At 47.5% G+C, this 20,176-nt stretch overlaps 1 protein-coding gene across 3 annotated transcripts in view; it reads right to left on the bottom strand.

The window, feature by feature from the left end:
- The window catches only part of Csmd2 (CUB and Sushi multiple domains 2), a 572,883-nt gene that overhangs the window by 60,695 nt on the left and 492,012 nt on the right, over positions 1–20,176 (bottom strand). For all 3 annotated transcript variants that reach the window (XM_036179375.1, XM_036179376.1, XM_036179377.1), the window contains 6 exons: positions 19,935–20,123; positions 17,780–17,957; positions 16,333–16,478; positions 3,436–3,516; positions 2,887–3,000; positions 916–1,104 (listed from right to left, as the gene is read on the bottom strand). In XM_036179375.1, coding sequence (XP_036035268.1) covers positions 916–1,104; positions 2,887–3,000; positions 3,436–3,516; positions 16,333–16,478; positions 17,780–17,957; positions 19,935–20,123 — 897 coding nt within the window. The remainder of the gene's footprint in view (positions 1–915; positions 1,105–2,886; positions 3,001–3,435; positions 3,517–16,332; positions 16,479–17,779; positions 17,958–19,934; positions 20,124–20,176) is intronic.

Genomic DNA, 20,176 nt, shown 5'->3' with positions numbered 1-20,176 from the left:
TTGTCAACACGAGAACAGCCGAGGTTATTAGAGATTTTGGATACAGAGTTTGGAGTGATGCTGACTCCTGGGGATCTTAGTCCTACCATAGCTTCTCTGTCAGGTCAGGTGGCAGCACCTGAAGAGAGAAGCCCATTCTACCCTACGGTGCAAACTCAGTCAAATATCCACAGGTAGCTGAACCCCCTGTGGCATCTTTACCAGAGCAGATGGACACAGTCCTGGTTACCCAGAATGCAACTGTGGTTCTACAATGTGCTCGTCTCTAGGTTTTCAGGAAGGAGGAGCAAGGGCAGTTTGCATTGGCAAGATGTAGGCAACAGTGTATGTTCACAGTCGTGGCCCAGAGCTCTGTCAATAAGCCTGATTTTTATCATGATACAGTGAGAGGGGATGGAGATCTGGTCATCCTGCAGAATGTAGCATTTTGGTTCTCTACATAGGATTTTCTGAGCCACCAGGAACAATTAGTGTAGATATTTTAGCTAGTCTCATGTTCCAGAAGGTAGGAAATAAATCCTACAATGTTTGTGATGGTATTTTGGTTTGGGACATACTGAGATGCTTTCTCTAGGACAGCAAACGACAGCATCCTACCATGAAAGAAGCATTATGGAGTTGGTAGACAGGCCTTCTTGGGTTTCAGAGGAAGTCTACTCCTCACAGAGGACTACTGATTGGCTGATTGGGGTTCCAGCTTTGAGTAAGAAATGGTTTGTAATGGATTTGACTACTATGCAAGCAACAGACATGCAGCTCTTCAATCCCTTGGTCTTGGGTTTCTATGGTAGAGGCAGACATTAGTGGTGCCTCCAGAAAGTTATGATAGGAAAATGCAGCTCAGTTACCCCTAGGGGCTAGGAGCAAGTTGGTGCCTTCTGTAGCAGAGAATTGCATGGTCTTTGAGGGACTCACCATCAAAGATCTCAAACTCATCATACTGCTTCTCACTGAGGAAATACTCCACCGTGATAGAGATGTTGTACTCTGGCTCCACCCTCACCAGCCAGGAGCAGGTCTGGAACTGTGGGTAGCTTCCAGGGTAGCTCTGGCTAAGGATCACTCCTGTAGAGTCCGTCAGAAGCTCATTGGTTGGGCAGTGCACTGGAAAAAAGAAAGAGATACTGTGTACATGACATGGAGACAGAAAGGGTGGGAATATCAGCTTGTCCGTGGAGTAGATTTATCACCGCAAACCTAGTATTGGGGCATTTAACAAGTCATCACATTCACTGTCATAGTGAACATGACAGGAAGTCACTTCAGATCCCATGTCAACATGACAGTATTATTGGAATTCACAGCAGGCCACTTGGTTGAAATAATTTCCTAGTGTGGGTGTGGGTGTGGGTGCTACTACCTGGATTTAAGGTAGATGAGGGAGGTACAAATATTACAGGCAAAAGTAAGGTCACCCACATCCAAAATGGGTTTAGTTCATAGAAAGATAGAATAGTGCAGAAGTAAACAGCAGATAATGAATCAAACACAGCTGGATTTTAGATCCCAACTCTGCCACTCTACTACTGAGTGGCCTCCAATAAATTATTCCCTTTCAGTGTGATGGCTTTTCCAAACACAAACGAGAAGTCCCTACCTCTCAGGATGGCTGTATCATAGAAAATATACTACTTTATATCAGATCACATATGTAGAGTCTGCAGCATAGAGTCTCAACACAGCATAGAGATGGTGATGGTAACGATGGAGCAGAAAGATCAGCAGGGTTTGGCTGCAGCCTGATTCATAGCATTAAGGGGTCTAAAAAAACAATGTTGCTCTAAGGAAGACAGTGTGGACCTCTGGGAAGAAGAAGCAGGAGGAGAAGGAGGAAGTGGAGGAGGAGGATCAAGAGGAGGAGGAAGAGGAGAAGGAGGATCAGGAGGAGGAGCATGAGGAAGAGGAGCATGAGGAAGAGCTGCAGGAGGAGGAGGAGGAGCAAGAGGAGGAGGAGCAAGAAGAGGAGGAGGAGGAGCAAGAGGAGGAGGAGGAAGAAGAAGAGGAGGAGGAGGAGGAAGAGGAGGAGCAGGAGGAGGAGAAAGAGGAGGAAGAGGAGGAGCAGGAGGAGGAGGAAGAGGAAGAGGAAGAGGAGGAACAGGAGGAGGAGGAGGAGGATCAGGAGGGGCAGGAGGACCTATGACTCATCACAAAGGGGAGAGGAGAGGCTGGGGCAGTGGAGCCCTGTACACCCCAGGCCTTGGGGAGGTGCTCTGTCCTGGTTGGGCAAGTGTCATAACAGTTTGCATGGAACAAATTTCTGGACAGTTTGCTTGGGCTGGGGACCCCAAATAAACGCTGCAAGGTCTTAATCAGTTTCCTCAGAGCCCCTGGTAGCTGTGCAAGTTTTCCAACCCCATAGCAGTCAGTGTGGGTCAGATGCCACCTTCACATGCTTAAAGCCGTCAGTCACCCCACACCTCCCAATAGCTTGCGGCCTAAGTTCAACCACTGTCCTTGGTTTATAGGACAGTTAGGAGCTCTGTGCTGCCTTGAGTGCCTCAGGAGTGGGGAAGGGTTGGATTTGGTCTGGGATGGGGTAACGGGGTGATGCAAGTTCGTCTTTTCAAAGCACTGCTTTGGGATACAGGCAGCTGAGGTCTAGGGTTACAGGGTCACACACACAGGACATCCCAATACTCAGTACATAACTCCAGAGAATGCTCAGGTAAGCAACAAGGAATGAACAGGCTATTTCACAGCCCCCACCTCAGAACAGGTGGAGACCTTGCAAAGGGCTCTTGCTCTGCCTTCGTTCACTCATTCATCAGACGCTGTTGACCTGGTGACCTCTTTTTAGTGGGCAGGGACTGAGCTGAGAGCTGGGGACTGGAAGAGGAGCAGAACCAGGGTTCTACTGGGGAGGAAGGTGCTGTTTAGTGTAGTTACCTTCACATATTGGGGGTGGACCTTCAAATTGCAGGTAGGTCCCCAGCTTGCAGGTCAGGATTTCACTCCCCACTAAGGTAAAGCCTGGAAGGCACCTGTAGCGGACGATGTCACCTGTCAAGAGAGATGAGCATGGGTATCCCCTGGAGCGGTCTCATTCAGAAGGGTTGACACCTTAATACCTCAAACCCACTTCCCTGGCACTGGGCCATGGTTCAGTAACCAGATCCATGCTGGCCTGGTGACCCAGGCAACTGCTTCCCTCCTCCAGCTCAGCCTCTGAATATTCCCATATTCTAAGAACTTCTAGGCTACCTTAAAGCTTTTGGATAGCAGAGGGAAGGAAGCCATGTCCCCAGCTCCCTCTCCTGGGGCCAGGTGAAGGGAGAGGGTTTACATTTTCGTAGCAAACTGGGCTAATGGAACACTGCCACCCCCATGGTCTGGGCCTCTGTTTTCTTCTGCATAGATGGAGCCACCATCCAGTTCCCACCACTTCCTGGCCTCTCTCTGTGACCCTGGTTTGGGGTCCCCGCCATTTGGCAGTACCTATGTTGAATTCTTCATTCTCTGTGACCACTTCAGCATTGGGGAGGATAGTCGGGGGAGGACACTTGGTGAGTGGATACGCTAAGACAGAAAGACACAAGTGAGGGCAAGTGTCACTCGTGGGCCTTGGACCAGTTCCCCACAATCTCTGACTTCATTCATTCACACACCAGACATGACTTTATCTTTGTTGAATTGACATAAGGTCTGATGATGTATGCCCTGAGCTTACTGTGTAGCCACGTATAATCTTGAACACCTGACCCCCCTGCCTCAGTCCCCCAAGTGCCAAGATTACAGGTGCTCACCACCACCATGTCTGGTTTAAGTGGTGCTGGTGACTAACCTAAGGTTCTGAACATATTAGGTGAGCACTCTACCAATTGAGCTGCAACCCTGGCCATTCATTCACACAACAGATATGTCTTAATGAGTATCTATCTCTGCTCAGGGCCAGTTCAGCTGCACGCTCTCTGGTTTATCTTCATTTGTCAGATTTTTGTACAAAACCCAAGAAGTATAAAGGAAGGAAGCGCTACATTGCAGACCTGCTACTTGAAGATGTGGTTGCTTTAACATACAGTTGCTTTGAGGGACATAGCAGCCAGAGAGGAACCTGACTGCCGCCTGGGTCCCTAGTCTTCAACAAGGACAGGAACAATGTGCTAACAAGGGCACTTTCGTGTGCCCAGCCTGCTCAGCTGCCCAGCTCAAATGGGCTATGGGTTGAATTGGGTCCTTGTTTCTTATCTAGTGCCTCCAATTCATGTACTCCTCATAGAAAAGCTTTATATTATTTTAGAATAGCCAGTCCCTCAGGCTGGAGTTATTAAAAGCCCTGTTTACCTGAAACATATCTCAGCACATGTCATATCATAACAGAGATATTCACATCTAAGAGGGTCTAAGAAACATTCAGTGATGTCACCAGCATGGGGGTGGGGTGGGGAGGAACATGGCCCAGGACATCCTTTGGCAGACTAACCCTCTAATTCTCCCAGCAGCCAAGCCTGCAGTGTGACTTGTGAGCAGGTGGTTAGATAACAAGACAAAATTCCTTCCTCAAGCTCCTGCAGGAAATAGATGGTGCAGGCAGGGTTTAAACCCAGGCCTGGCTGCTCCCAAGCCCCACAACTTCCCACCGGCCACAGCCCAGCCTCTCCATCCTGTGTGTGTCTTCTCAGATGACCTCAGTGGATTCTCTAAACTGGACTCTAACCCTTGGGGCAGAGACTGGATGTGCCTGGTGCGGCATGGTCTGTGTGGGATTCTAACGGCTTCTGTCACCTGCCTCACGGTTGAGTGCTATTGATCGCATGCTTACTCTAGCTGTGGCTGCTGCGGTGACTCTTTCCCAGTCCTCCACATCCCCAGCTATGTTTTTAAAAAAATGTATAATGTCATGAAAAACCCAGGGGTTTTCTATGAAAATGGTAGGAAGAAAATGAGATGTATCCATTGTCTTCTCAGCCGTAGCTACTGTTAATTGTGTGCCATGCCTTCCTTGCGTGTGTCCCTGCATAGTTAAGGGGTTTCCGTTACCAGATCTGTGTCATCTGGTATGCACCCTGTGCTGCGCCTTGCCAGCTGCTATTATATCAGAAGAGATTTCCCACGCAACAACATTTCTCCCACAGTCACCGAAATGACTGTGAAATCTAATCATATAGATTTTACTAGAATGTATTTCAGATGCTCTTGTGGTAATCATTGAGTTTCTTAAGTTTTTCTGTTTAAAATTGTGACAAAATTCTCTATTAGTGTACATCACATGTTTCTGGAGTGTTTTTTTTTTTTTTTTTTAAGACAAAATCTCATGTATCCCAGGCTGGTCTCAGACTCACTATGCAGCCAAGGATGATTTTGACTTATTGATCCTCCTGCCTCCTCTGCCTCTCTAGGGCTAGAGTTTCAGGTGTGCATCATCATGCCTGCCTCCACCATATCTTTTGTATTTTTAAAAGAATTCTTCTTCCTGCTGATTCTTTTAAACTAGAAATGATTAAAGTGTATATTCTTTATTAAAACATGCAGGCAACCCTTGTCAGATGTCAGCAACCCTTTCTTGGATATTAATGCCAACTCAGACCTCTTTTCTCAATACTTTAAGAGGGAAAAGATTCTACTGAGTTGGACATCGAAGTCCAAAAGGAAATTAAAACACAATAAAAAATACATGTGTGTATTCATCAAGCCATTACTATAGAAGCTGGGTACTTTAAAACATGAGTGCATGATGACCTACAATAAACATGGCTATAAGAATGGCTTAGTACATTGATAGGAAAGTTGCATCCAGGATATCATAAGCCCAGTGTGTTGTGGGGGACTGTTCAGCTTTGGGGGATCTTTGCGTGGAAGTCACAATGGAGGAGTGTTTAGGACAGGTATGCAGTGTGACACCTTCCTGAGACCACAGCATCCCAGACACAGTTCTCATCAGGCAGTTGCAAATGCTCCCTTGGGATCTGACATTTCACCAAATGAGGATGGGTGGTAATTGGAGACTTTGCCTGTGTCTGGTTTCATGTGGAATGGTGTATTACGTGGGAAAATCACACTTTAAAATTTTATACAGATGTGTTGGCTCACAAGTGCCACACTGAAAGAGATACATGCTTTAGCAGTGAGTGTATCAACACTTCAGAGGCCCTCTTGAGGTACCCAACTGGCTTTCAGCTTGATTTGACCAGAACTGGAGCCACGTCTGCCCCTGAGGCATGCTTCTGTGTTTCTGTGTAGGAAAGTTGTGGACTTGCACTGTCAGCAGGTGACAGGGGCTCTGACGCAGGCGCCATCTTCCTCCTTTCATGCAGCTCACTGAGATTACCTGCAAAGTTCTTGCTCATTCAGTATATACAACCCACTGTGGGCAGAGTCATCAACTGACTTAACAAACAAACACCAAATTCTTCTTTTCTTTTTATTTGTGGCAGTGTGTGTGTATGTGTACAATAGTGTGTGTGTGTGTGTGTGTGTGTGTGTGTGTGTGTGTGTGTGTGTGTGTGTGTGTGTGTGTGTGTGTGTGTGTGTGTGTGTGTGTGTGTGTGTGTGCATGTAGAGGTCAGAGTTCTGTGTTGGATGTCTTCCTCATTTAATGCTCTCCACATTACTTTTTGAGACAGGGTCTCTCCCTTAACCCCAAGCTCCCTGATAGGCCACCCTGGGAATCTGCCTGTCTCTATGTCCACACCCACCAGCACTGGGGTTACAAGCAAATGTCACCACCCTCAGGTGTGGCATGGGTACAGGGATCTGAGGGCAGATCCTCATGCTTATGCAGAAAAGCATTTTACTCACAGAGCCCTCTCCTCAGCAAGCCCTGATTATTTTAAATTTTTCATTTGCTAAGAAGTTTTATACGTTATTAATTTGCATTTCTCTTTTTAATTGTCCAGCCATGTCCTTTGTCCCTGTTTTTCTAATGAAACTGAAGGGCTGCCTGAATACTCAAGATTGACCTTGGCTTGTTAATTCTATGCTCACAGTTTACATTTGATTTGCTTTATTCATGTCATTTTTCAATTTCTAGAGATATGAAATTCTTACTTAGTCAGCTGTCATTTTCTTTAACAGTTAAAAAAAATTGATCTCCTCTGAGCCTCATACTTGCCTTAGAAACTTCTAAGGCGTGACCAAGTTTTCTAGAAAAATGAAATCAATACATAGAAATGTACCCTTACAACAGCTTTCTGAGTTTGTATTTTGTGGTTGTCAGGGGGATTTCTCGTTGGGTTGCATTTTTTAAAATTATACATTTTTGTTCCACGTAGTAAGTTTGTAGAATACTGATAAGAAACAAACAAAAGTTCCTGAAATAAAAACAAACAAATCACTAACCAAAAATTAACAGTCAACAAACAAACAAAAAAATGTCACATGTGGTGACATACACCTTTAATCTCACCCTTCAGAGGCAGAAGCAGGTGGATCACTGTGAGCTCAAGGCCAGCCTATATATAAGGAGCTACCAGCTGGCCAGGGCTATAGAGTGAGACTCTGTCTAAAAAGTAAAACAAACAACAAAACCAAACCAAACATTCCTGAAATCCCCCCTCTAGGCATAAGGTGTCTCAGCCATTTTGAGTACAGATTCAGGTTAACAAGGTTTTATCCTGAACTGAAGCTGTCTCACTGTGTCTGCCATGTTCTCAGGACCTGCTTCAGGGTGGGGGGACATCCAAGACAGACTCCTTCATTTTTGCCTCCCCCTTTTCATGTGGAGGGTAAGGCATTGCTATGGCTTGCTAGGCCTAGTATGCATTAACATGGTAGTGTGGTAGTGGTGGGGCCACTGCTCAGGTCATCAGGGTGAGGTACTGCTCTGGCTTAGCAAGACTTTAGACTGTGTTAGCGTGGTAGCTAGTGGGTAGAGGGGGCCACTGCTCAGGTCACCAGCTGTACATCCCATTCTTCCCATGGGTCTTCCCAGGTATAGTCTTCCTCAAGCTGCTGGACTGGTCTTTGACTTGGACATTTCAAAGCAAAACACAGTTCATAGGGTTCATTTGCACTTAATAGGCCACCTGCTGAGACTCTGATTCTGAATTTGGGGTCCAAGCCCGGGTACTACGCAAATGCCCCTGCCCCTGCCTCTCTTCCTTATAGTCTTTTTCCAGAACCACACAAGGATGGTGGCTGAGTGTAGGGAGGAGCCTGTAGTTACTGCCTCCTGCCAGCATTTGAGTTCTAATAGCATCCTGCTTTTATTTCACTGAATAATATAAAATCCATCTTTCCTTAAATCAATGGACTATATTCTGCATGAATGATATTTAGTGACTATAGCTTTATCTGTATGTATGCGCATGTATGCATGTGCCTGAGTGTGTCCAAATAAAATGTGTATATACATATAATTTGCATGCCTCATCTGTTATTTTACACTTAGATCATTCCTAAATCATCTGTTCCAAATCTGTTCCAAAGAATGTCTTCAAATGTGTCTCTTTTGCAGGAAGGTGGAAGGCAAGGAGCCAGAAGGCCATCGGGACCCAAGGGGGAGCTCCCATGTGTCTCAGTGTTTCTTTCTCTGTGTAGAATCTTCTCAGTTCACACAACCAGCAGTAGGGAGGCAATCTGTGGTAGCTGGATGTATACCTTCTCTCTTTGGGAGGTAGATGGGATGAATTTGGGCACAAGCAGCATCTCTTTGTTTTAGTTTCAAGTTCTCAAGAAAAGTCACTGAGCTAGGTCACATGTCCACATGAGGTCCAGGATGTCCAAGCTGCTGTGGCTGCAGGCTGTGCAGGAAGGGGGGTCGGGGTGGTAACAGCAAGCTACCCACCCACCCAACAATGGACAGGAAGATCACTGGGAGAGGTGCGGACACCACAGAACAATTTCATCTGCCTGCATCTTGTTAAATCTTTCAGTATAAGTTCTCAAACGATTCCTCACCACATAAGTGTTTTCCCTACAGGCTTTCCCATAGTGCTGCCATTTAAAAGCCTCCACTGCCTCTGGTGTGTGCTGATGCTTTGAATGTAATAGCCAACAGGAGGAGGTAACTCATGTCTGCCCACAGATTACTAGATACTGGAAAATACGTGATATGTGCATCACACATCAGGGAAATCCTGACACAGGAGAGCATACATGAAATGTGAAGGTACTGTGCTGTGTGAAACAAACCAGTCACAAAAGGATGTATCTTGTGTGGTCCTATTTCTCTGAGGTCCAAAGAATAAACAGACTCAGAGGCTGCAAACAGAAGGGTGGGGAGAGTGTAACTGACTCATGAGGACAGCACTTCAGTTTTAAAAGATGAAACCCTTCTGGAGATAGGCATGTGGCGACAGTCCCACAAAGACGTGGATACATGCAGTGCCTCTGAGTTGTCCATTTAAACAAGGTGCCTGTGTTCTAGCACAGTGAAAAGGCATATGAATTCTCTAATATAAAACAACTCACTCTTTTCCATTTCTTTTTTTGTTGTTGTTTGAATTCTATTTTTGTTTTGCAACTGTTGTTCTCATGTTGCCCAATATATCACTGATCACTTATTTTATTTTTGACACAAGGTCACACTATGTAACCCAGGCTGGCCTTGAGTTTGCAATTTTCCTGCTTCAGCCTGCCATGTACGAACATCCTTTCATTTCTAAATGGCTAAAAAGCTGACATAGAAAATAGAATTGTGTATTATCTAGTCAAATCTAAGAGTATTTTTATAGCCGGAGAACTGGACTTGAATAGACTTGCATATCGAAGAAAACACATTTTATCTACTGCTTCATCTTAATCCTTGTTTTATTGTGTCTTTGTTCCTAAATGGTCTCCTTTGCTTTCGATGTTTTATTTGGGATTATGCTGCACTTGCCTCCTTGCTTGTGGTGATTCAGAAGTATTGTGCTGGGTTTACAAAGTATTGGTGGCTGCCGTTAATACCCAAAGCCCTTATTTCGCTAACCATCCAAGTCAAGAGTTGACTGATTCCTACCGAGTCCATCATCCTCAAGATCAGGGCATCCTCCTGTCTCTCTCCACCTATGGGGATGCTCACTAAAGAAAGACCACTATTACCATTTCACCATCACTGGCAGGCCCGCATTTTCTCTGCAGAAAACTTGCCCACAGATACTTAGGCAAAACTCTTGCTCAGTTGGTGTCAGTGCATCCTGCTTGCTCTTCTAGGTATTGTTGGATCATGCGTGGCTTATGTCTCCTTGGGTGACCTTGGAGTGATGATTTAGACTGAGACAACAGCGGTATTGTCATTAAACTTCTGAGTCCCTGCAAAGAACAGCCTCATCCATTGGCACATGAAGGAAGTTTCCCCCTTTCACATCATCTACAGGAGTGGTTCTCAACCTTCAATGCTGTGACCCCTTAATACAGCTCCTCATGTGGTGACCCCAACCATAAAATTATTCCCTTGATACCTCATTTTGCTATACAGCAAACTCTAATTTTGCTACTGTTATAAATTGGAATGTTTTATCTGATATGCAGGATATTTGACGTGACCCCAAACAGGTTGAGATCTACAACATGTAATCTTTGGGGTGGAGAGATGACTCAGTGGTAAAAAGGGCTTGATGTGCAGGCAAGAGGATCAGAGCTTGGATCCTGGCACTGACCTAACAACTGGAGCCTGGTCTGGTGCATGCCTGTTGCCCTGGTGCATGCACAGAATGGGGGCAACAGGAAGATTGCTGGGGTTGGTCTGGTGCATGCCTGCAACCCCAGCACAGGGTAGTGACAGACAGTAAGATCACTGGGGCTTGTGGGCTACTAGCCTAGCCACAAAAACATGAGCTCCAGATTCAAGCAGAGTCCCTGCCTTCAATGAATATGTGGGGACTGATAGAGGAGGACACTCAATACCTCCCTCTGACCCATGTGCACACCTGCACACACACACACACACACACACACACACACACACACACACACACACACACACTCTGTCTGTCTCTTTCCTTTTATTTTCTGCCATTTAATGCCAAAAATTTGTCTGAGAACTGCCTGGTTTGGTTGCTTTGAAGGTACTTTTCTCACCCTGGATTCTCGTTCTTATCACTGGAAAACACTGTCGGGCTAGTCCCCCTCCAGGTATCCAGTCGGCCCTTTGATTTTCCACGTCTGGGCTGCGCTTCATCTCAGAGAAGTCCATTAATTCTGTTCCACCCACTTTTCTTTGTGCAGGCTGGCTCTCGGTCCACTGTCTGCCCTGCTGCCCATCCTCACCCTAGTCAAGCCTTCGCCTCTCCCTCTGCCCTCCGGCCATTACAGTTCTGGTCTCCTCCATCACTTCTCGGTGTGACTCTGCCCTGATCTGATGCTCCTGCCAACTTAAATCGTGTTGTCATTGCATTTCTTCAGTTTCCATTCCTACTAGTTAGCTCCCCTTGTAAGTAAGAGTTTTCATTTGAAGCAGTGAGAGAGGTATGAGAGGTCTGGGGACACAGCTTGGTTGGGAGCGTGCCCACCCATCATGCATGAAGGCCTGAGTTCCATTCCCAGCATGGAGTAAAACTGTGTGGTGGCACGGGCCTGCAATTCCTCCACTCAGTAGTGGAGGCAGGAGGATTGGTTATAGATTCACACAGGTTCAAGGTCATCCTTGGCTATATAGCAAGTTCAAAACCAAACTAGACCAACACCAAAGCTATGATTAAAATTAGCACAGCCCCGAGCCTTTTGATTTTTAAATATTCCATGAATATGAAAATAGCAGGCCCTAACTAGGATGCTTTGGTGTTTACTTTCTGAACAAGCGGAGGCTCCCACATAACCACAACAGCTGGGAGCATCTGGAAATGCACACAAATGCACCACCACCTTCCAGCTGTCACATCACATGCAAGTTCTCAGAGCTGGGGCTGGGGTGAGTTGGGGAGATCTTGCCCAGCACACACAGCCTGCGGGTCCCGTACTCAGGACCATGGAGGGAGCAAATTTCCCTGCTTGTATTAGTTATTTGTCTTGCTGTGACAAAATGCTTCACAAAAGCAACTTAAGGAGTGGGGGTTTTAATTTAAGGATCACAGCGTGAAGGTGTGCAGTCCATCATGACAGGGAAAGCGTGATGGCAGGAGACAAAGGTGGCTGGTCACATTGTAGTCACGAAGCAGAGAGAGATGAGTGAGTGCTGGTGGTTTCTCTGTCTTGTGCAGTTCAGGCTCCCAGCCCACAGAATGGTACCACTCACATTTAGGGTGTATATTCCCACCTCAATTAACCTAGTCTAGAAACTTCCTCACAGGCATGCCCTGATTGTTTTCAAGTGGCAGTCATTGCTATGAATACTCGCAGTATCCTGAGCAGAAGGCTGTGGCTCACAATCATCAGAATGAGAGACCTGGTGTCTCCTAAATGTGGGGCAGTCCAAAGCCTTCCCTTGACCTTCATGGCTTTTGACACTTTGGAGGGCCACATGTGATGAACCGAGGCTTGACTGAGCTCCTGCTGAAGTATATCCAGGTCGTGCATCTTGGGACCACCATTGAAGTGTGGCTCTTCTGACTCTGGCATCACCTGGCTGCCCCATGGCCACCTTCTGCCATCTCTTGGTTAAAGTGGCATGCTCCAGGCTTCTCCATCCCCTTCGTAACTACAGTCCAGGGAATGGTTTACCAACTATGTAAATATCTCATCCTTAAACAACTTCAATTCATTTTTGTCTGTTTTGTTTGACAGGTCACTTACTATTTGTCGCTCTTATTAATGACTTTGATTTTCAAATTATCTCCAACATGGCCAGCAGGTGTCCCTTCAAGCCAGTTTCTATGTCTTTCAGACGAACCCATCTCCGCCATTCCCTTATTTTCAGCCCTGAGATGCTCTCGGCTTGGCTTGTGCCCTCTCTGCCCCAGGCTTGGGATCCACTGTCTCTTCATGAAGCCCTCGTCCTTCTAGTAGAAAATGCTATTCAGTAGCTAAGACCTGGAGCCAGATGCGCTCACTGCTCCCAGAAATGCTGCTCACAGCCTCGTGGTGGCAGAGCTGAGGAATCTAAGCATACATGCACACACATGTCTCCGTACAGACACACACCCTCTCGCATTGCAAGGCATGATCTCAGAGTGACTGTGCCAGTTCGGACCCAACACTGATGCAGTCTGACCTTTGCTCTCCCTTTCTGTGTTTTTGTGGCAGGCTTCTCTAGTCTGAGAAACCCGCCTTCTGGTGTCTTCCCTAGCTGATGAGGCACGGTATGGGATCAATGCTCACTTTATTGTAACCCTTCCCCCACACTGTCTAGACTTATCCTCTGAACGGACACCCCCCCCCCCCGGCACCCCGCCCCCTGCACTCTGTGTAGGCTCAGCACCTGACAGGTGTCTCCTCATGTGTCCTGGAGTCTGACACCATGTGCCTATTCCCTCCCCTTTAGATACCCACTCGTCCATCACCGAGGGTGTTGACTGTCTCTGTCAGGCAGCTCCTCAGTGTGCGGCCCCCTCACCCCCTCACCCTGGCTGAGGCCACAGTAGTTCTCATTCCCTCTCATCCTGGCAGGTGTAGACACTGTTGTCCCACTTACTGTCTGCCTTTTATTGGAAGCCCGTGTTATCTAGACGTCCGCGCTGGAGGGAGATGCTCTCCCCAACTCTGCTCATTCCTACGCTGCTTCAAGGACATTTTCTCTGCTATTCAAATCCATTTTCTCCTTTTGAAAACATGTCACAGAGCCATTTCATAAGCCTCCCTGAGGAAGCTTGCCTTCCCGCTTATTGATGCTTACATGAAAACAAAGCTACCAGGGCTACCACTTAGCTATGGGAAGGTGAACACAGCTCCCGTGCCTTCCCCTACATACACACACTCCTTCTCTCCTCACTCCTCAGTTCCCACCCAAAGCACCAGCTTGCAAAGATGACTCCAGAGGAAGCAGGGTTAGCCTCCAGCCCACCTGCCGTTCAGCCACTCACTTGCCTCTCCCAGCCTATGCTATTACCACAGAGGATTTGCGGCTGCCGCTGCCTTCTCTCCCTGGAGGGAGCAAGGTCTCGGGGGAGTTGGCAGGCAAACTACTAAGTACAGACTAGGTAAAAGACTCCAGAAGTGCAGCCAAGGTTCACATCTTGGCTCTGCCCCATATGAGCATATGAGTGGGACCTTGGGGACTTTCCTTCTTTCTGGGATTTCATGATGTCTGCTTTCAATATCCACAAAGTGGGGTAGGAGTGGTCCCTGACCACACAGGGCTACCTACAACCATGTGTGGAAATGCCTGGTCCTGAAAAGGACAGTGGGCCAATAAATGGTACCTTCACTAGCACCGTTACCATTCTAGATACCGACAACCCCATGTGACATCACCAGGGTGTTGGGCCAACTTGTGGTACCTGTTTCTTTTTTTAAAAATTCACATCAATGCATATGACTATGCTTAGTTCATTTTTTCGTACCGTCTAATATTCCACAGTATTAAAATAGAGTCTTTTACCTAGTCTGTACCTAGTAGTTTGCCTGCCAACTCCCCGGAGACCTTGCTCCCTCCAGGGAGAGAAGGCAGCAGCAGCCGCAAATCCTCTGTGGTAATAGCATAGGCTGGGAGAGGCAAGTGAGTGGCTGAACGGCAGGTGGGCTGGAGGCCAACTCTGCTTCCTCTGGAGTCATCTTTGCAAGCTGGTCACAGAGTTGAAAAGAAATTCAAAGCCCGGGTCCCCCTGCTTTGGGGAGAGGCTTCAACAGGAGGGACATGCATACTGAGGGCAACTGAGAGGGTAGAGCTCACCTCTAGGTCCCAATCACCCTGGCAGTTGGGGGTGACAGGGCGCTCTCTCTCTCTCTCTCTCTCTCTCTCTCTCTCTCTCTCTCTCTCTCTCTCTCTCTCTCTCTCTCTCTCTCGTGTGTGTGTGTGTGTGTGTGTGTGTGTGTGTGTGTGTGTGTGTGTATGTATGTTTGTCTGTGTGTGTATGTACACACACAGACACATGGGCATGCCATGGTGTACATGTGGAGGTCTGAGAACAATTTCCAGGAACTGGTCCACACTTTCCTGCCTTATATTTGAGGCAGAATCTCTCCTGTTCGCCACTGTATAGAACAGGCTGGCCTCTGTGAGCTTCTGGGCAATTCTCCCATCTCTGCCTTCCATTTCCCCTAGGAGTGCTGGGATTACAGATGTGCCCCATCACATCTGGCTTTTGGCTTGGGTCTGGGGAATCAGCCTTAGGTGGCCAGGCTTGTGGAGTGAGCATTTCCACTTCTGAGCCATCTCCTTTTCTCCCCTTTGTTTGTGATGCAGGAGCTCAAACACCAGGCCTTGTGCATGTGAGGCAGGTGCCACCACTGAACTAACCCGAGTCTTTTTTTTTTTTTTTTTTTTTTTTTTTTTGAGCTGAGGATCGAACCCAAGGCCTTGTGCTTGCCAGGCAAGTGTTCTACCACTAAGCTAAATCCCCAACCCCTAACCTGAGTCTTTTGTTTACCTTTTACTCTGAGACATGGCCTCATTCTAGAGTCACCAAAGCTGGCCTTGATCTCACTCTGGCCTACCCAAGCCTTTAACTTTTCCTCAGTCTCCTGAGTAACTGTGATTCCAGGCCGACACCAGGCCCAGGTTGCCTATGGTTTTTTACATGATCCCTATCTCTGTTTCCAGGCCCAGGGCTGAGTACACTCAGGCTTCATCAATGACACATCACACTGTAAAGTCACACCAGACCGTACTGCAGGATTCAACTCCCTGGATGCTGTCCCCACTTCTGCCCGAACACCCTGGGCCAATCCTGAAACCTCTTTCTCATTTGCAACATGGGCTGATGATAAAAACTGCCTCACAGGACTCTCAGAGATGGAGGTCACCAGCAGGGAAAGGTCACACAAGCTCACGAACCTGGCCTGAGGCAGAGCTAGGAACGAACTTCCTGTTCAAATATACACACTGCTCTGTGAGCTGGGAACGTGGCTGTCACTCCACAGCGGAGCACAGGCCATAGAGATGACTCTGTGATGCTTTTAGGCTATGTCTGCTGTACTAAGCTTGAGAACCATTCAGGTCCCCAGTGAACTCCAGACTCCTAGAAGAAAACAGGCAGCTGGAGAGGCACCTCACGCCCCCCCCCCCCCCGCCCCCCGACTATTTATACTCATCCTGGATGAAAGCACTAGGCCTGTCTTTGCATCACCAATCAGAGGAGTGTCTGTGAGGTCAACAGAGCCCCAAAGGCCCTGTGGAAAAGACAGCCTTTTGGAAGTAAAAGGGATTGGAGAGATGGACAGGTCAGTTGTGAGCTGGTGTGAATGGGTGGCTTGGCACCCAGGGCTGGCCCTACATGCCTGTGCACCTCAGTATCACAAGGAAAGCAATGTACTAATAGAGCCCTGGGCTGGGGATGCTCCCATAGAGGCCACATGACTCACTCAAAGCCACACAAATAGCAAACACAGCCTTGATAGGAAAGCCCATGTGCCCCACCCTGGTCAAGCTCTCCTACTGACCTGAGAAGGCAATGGCGAAGATCCCACCTGTGGCTGTGTCCCGGTGGAACTTGAGCAGGACCTGGTTAGAGGAGCTGTGTGCTATTTTCTTGGACAAACTTCGGGTGAAGACACCAAGCTGTAGAGATGTCTGCTGTGGCCCATCCCTGCACATAGGAAAGAAGGCCCTGAATGTTATCAGTTGTCCTGAGTATTGGCTGCTCCTGGAGCCATCAGGGGCTCTGAGAGAGACCAGGACTGGATGGTTGTGACTCCAGAAAACTCTACAGTTCTTCTCTATGAGACCTTCCAACAGAGTTGATGGAACCCTTATTCACTTGATTCTTCACTAGTCTAACCCCCTGGTGGGCTTTGGGGCCACACAGGCACCATGGGGTAGGCCTGCTGGTCTTCTTTGTTAGGGGCAGAGGAACTGTGGTGTAGGACTTTGCTTCCTCAGCCAGCCCTTTGACACCCAAGCAAAGGTGCACCCATGTTATCTTTTGGGGAAAATGATTTCTTGCCTGAAACCTTATCTAGTGCCCCCTTCCTGTTCATATCCATTGCTTGGAAATTCCTCAGAGTTTTGAGAAAAATTATTCCATTACCCTTTGGTGTTCCCAGAATGGCATTAATCTCCAAACAAAGACATTTTAAAAATGTTATATATTGCCGGGCAGTGGTGGCGCACACCTGTAATCCCAGCACTTGGGAGGCAGAGGCAGGTGGATCTCTGTGAATTCGAGGCCAGCCTGGTCTACAAAGCGAGTTCCAAGACAGCCTCCAAAGCTACAGAGAAACCCTGTCTCAGAAACAAACAAACAAACAAAACAACAAAAACAAAAACAAAAGCTATATATCTTTGTCCATAAATTCAATTGTTTTGGGGAAAATTGTTGAGGAAATTGTCCTTATCAACTAAGAATCTGCATTTCCATTTTAAAATTCACTCAGGACACTGTCTATAGAACTCTGTCACTAAATGTTGAGTTGCTCAGTTTAGTAACTACTAACTGTACATGGCTTAGATTTAAATTCATTAAAATTAAACAAAATTTAAAGGCCAGCCTGGTGTCTGCCATGTTGGATGGATGGCATGGACATAAGATGCCGCCATCAGTTCAGAATGCTCTGTTGGGCAGCATTGACTCAGCACATGATGACCAGAGGAACTTTGCATAATGTCACACCAAGCCTTCTCCATTAGTCTGCACAGCTTGGTTATGTGTATGTAGAGTGTGGGAGAAAGTTCTGGAAATATGAAGGAAAGCCTGTGTAATCACACCTCTCCCAGTCACACACCCCCTGGCACCTTCACGGGCTGTAGAAAGGGACCCAGGTTGGGAACCGCTGACGTTTCATTCCCCTCCCTTCATGGAATTGGCGACCTGATGTTGAGCCTCAGCTCAGCCCTGAGCCCCACAAACGCCTCTTTTTGATTTGCCGTTGACAAGGCACCTGCGCTTACCAGACAGTGATGTAGTCTCCAAAGGGTTCTATCTGCAGCAGGCTGAGGTTGAGGTGGACACCATGGCCAATGGGCACAGTGATCAGCCAGACACAGTCCTGGGAGCTTGAGTAGGGGCTGGGGTAGCCAGGTGAGTACACGGTGCCATTAAAAGAGGTGATGTTCCCACCGCAGGGGACTGCCAAGGAGGAAACACAAATAAATGAGTATTTGAGAGTCCTACCTACCCAGCTGAGAACCCAGATGCCTTCCTGGCCAAATCCCAGCTCTTATCACTATTTTTGCCGGGAGGTTGGTGGGGTGGGGAGGGACACAGGTTGTGCCTGGTTCCGTTCACCAGCCCTACTCCCTGCTGTCTATCATCACTTCAGGTGCCTCTGCGGTTGATCCACCTTGACCTCCTCTTTCTCTTTCTCACAGGAAAGCCCAGCAGAGGAGGGATTACCCTTGAGAACTCCCCTGACCCCTGTCCTAGAGATGGGAAGGAACGGGGATGAATGGGGAGGACAGGCTGTTAGGATTGGGGCTGTAATACTTTCCCTGGGAGGAGCTGAGGGATTATGACAATCTCTCTCCTCTCTGACTTGTTCTTTCTGGAGTGGTGCTTCTGGTCTAATTTTTTACAAATTAAACTTAGTATTTACTTATTTATTTTTGTGACTATGTACATGTGGGGTATGTGACATGTATATGTGTGTGTGTGTGTGTGTGTGTGTGTGTGTGTGTGTGTGTGTGCATAAGCATGAGTGTGCACTGACAACTAAGGTTGATGCTAGTGATCTTCCTTGATAACTTTCTATCTTATTCTTTGAGGCAAGGTCTCTCAATTGAGGCCAGAGCTTGCCAATATGGCTAATTTGGCTAGACAGCTTGTTCCAGGGCAGATCCCCTGTCTCCAACTCCCAAGTGCTAGAATTTCAGCTGGGTGCCCACACCCACCCAGCATTTATATGGGTTCTGGGAATCTGAACTCATGCCTTCATATTTGCATAGCAAATATTTCATTTGGTCTTTGGATTTTTGCAGTGAGTCTAAACTTGGGTTAAAATCATGGTTATGTCATACATTAGTTACATGATCATAGACAAGTAGTTCACTTTCCGAGTCTGTTTCCCCAGGAGTGAACTAGACTAAGAATACAGTCATAGGACTGTGGGGGCTATTAGGGAATATAAGAAATGGTTGATCAGGGCTGGAATGAGGCTCAGAAACAGAGAGCTAGCTGCCTAGCATGCATGAGGCCTTGGGTTTGAATCCCAGTACATCAGTCAATGAGTCAAGGAATCAATGAATCAATCAACACATGAAATGTTGGGCTCAGTATCTTGTCTGGAGATGTAGCCCTGGTTTTAGGTCTCTTTCTCTACAGAAAGCGACTGCTATGCCGTCACCACTGCAGGCTGAGGCATCTGTGGAACCTTCTGACACTCAGGGATGTTGCTTTGCTAGGAAGGGAGTGGAAACTCAATGGCAAGGCACAGAGATGGAACAGACAGCTGACCCCAGAGCCGGGGCATTTTCTTCTCCCGGGTTTCTGTCCTAGCCACGCCTCCCCATTTCAAGACTGATTCTTGTATCTCCTCCAGGAAAATTCTGGGCTGTCAGAGTAAGACAGGAAAGAAAGTGGAAGTATCTCTGTGGGGGAAAGGAGGCCTCATGGCTTCTTGGTCATCTCTTCCTTGGTTCTGCTTAAGGAAGAAGGCCCAAGAACGTCCCATCTCCAGCAAGGAAGAAAGGTAATGATGGGGTAGGTGAGAAGGAGCCAGAGTCCTTAGCAAAAGGCGTTATTCTCTTCCCTTTGGGGAGGTTTCAAGGCTGACTCTCTCTCTCTCCCATTCAGCTCCTATTGTCTTGCTGTGGTGCCTTCCCGTCTACTTGGGGGACATCAGCCCATCAGAGGGGATCTTCCTACAGGCTAGATATGTTAATCCCTTGGGTACAGCGCACATCTCCAGGTCCTTCATAGAACTTGAGCAGGGCTCTGTCACATGGGTGCTCTCCCTGGCTGGGCTGGCTCCCACCTTCATGGAAACAGGATGAGTAAAGCTTGCTTGAACCTCCACCTTTGGTGATCCCACAGAGCAGCAGGTGCAGCAGGATGCCCTGTCTCTATGACTGCCCCAGGAAGGACCATCAGGGCAAGAGAAGGACATACCTTCACACCTGGGTAGGGGATGGTCCCAGTTCCGATTGGTGCCATGTTGACATGTGAGGACAGGCTGGCCAGTCAGCTGATAGCCCGGAAGGCACTCGAAGGTCACTGATTGTCCAACATTATAGCCAGCTCCCCTCACTATGCCATTGGCAAAAGGCTCTGGGTCTGGGCACTCCTGAAGTTCATAGGCTAGAAAAGACCAGGAGAAAAGGTCACTTTATTCTTTCTGGGGTATTTCTTCC

Source organism: Onychomys torridus, chromosome 2, assembly GCF_903995425.1.
Source record: "Onychomys torridus chromosome 2, mOncTor1.1, whole genome shotgun sequence".
Lineage (NCBI taxonomy): Eukaryota > Metazoa > Chordata > Mammalia > Rodentia > Cricetidae > Onychomys > Onychomys torridus.
The sequence above is the reverse complement of the archived record's forward strand: the minus strand, read 5'-3'. Positions and strand labels throughout refer to the sequence as shown.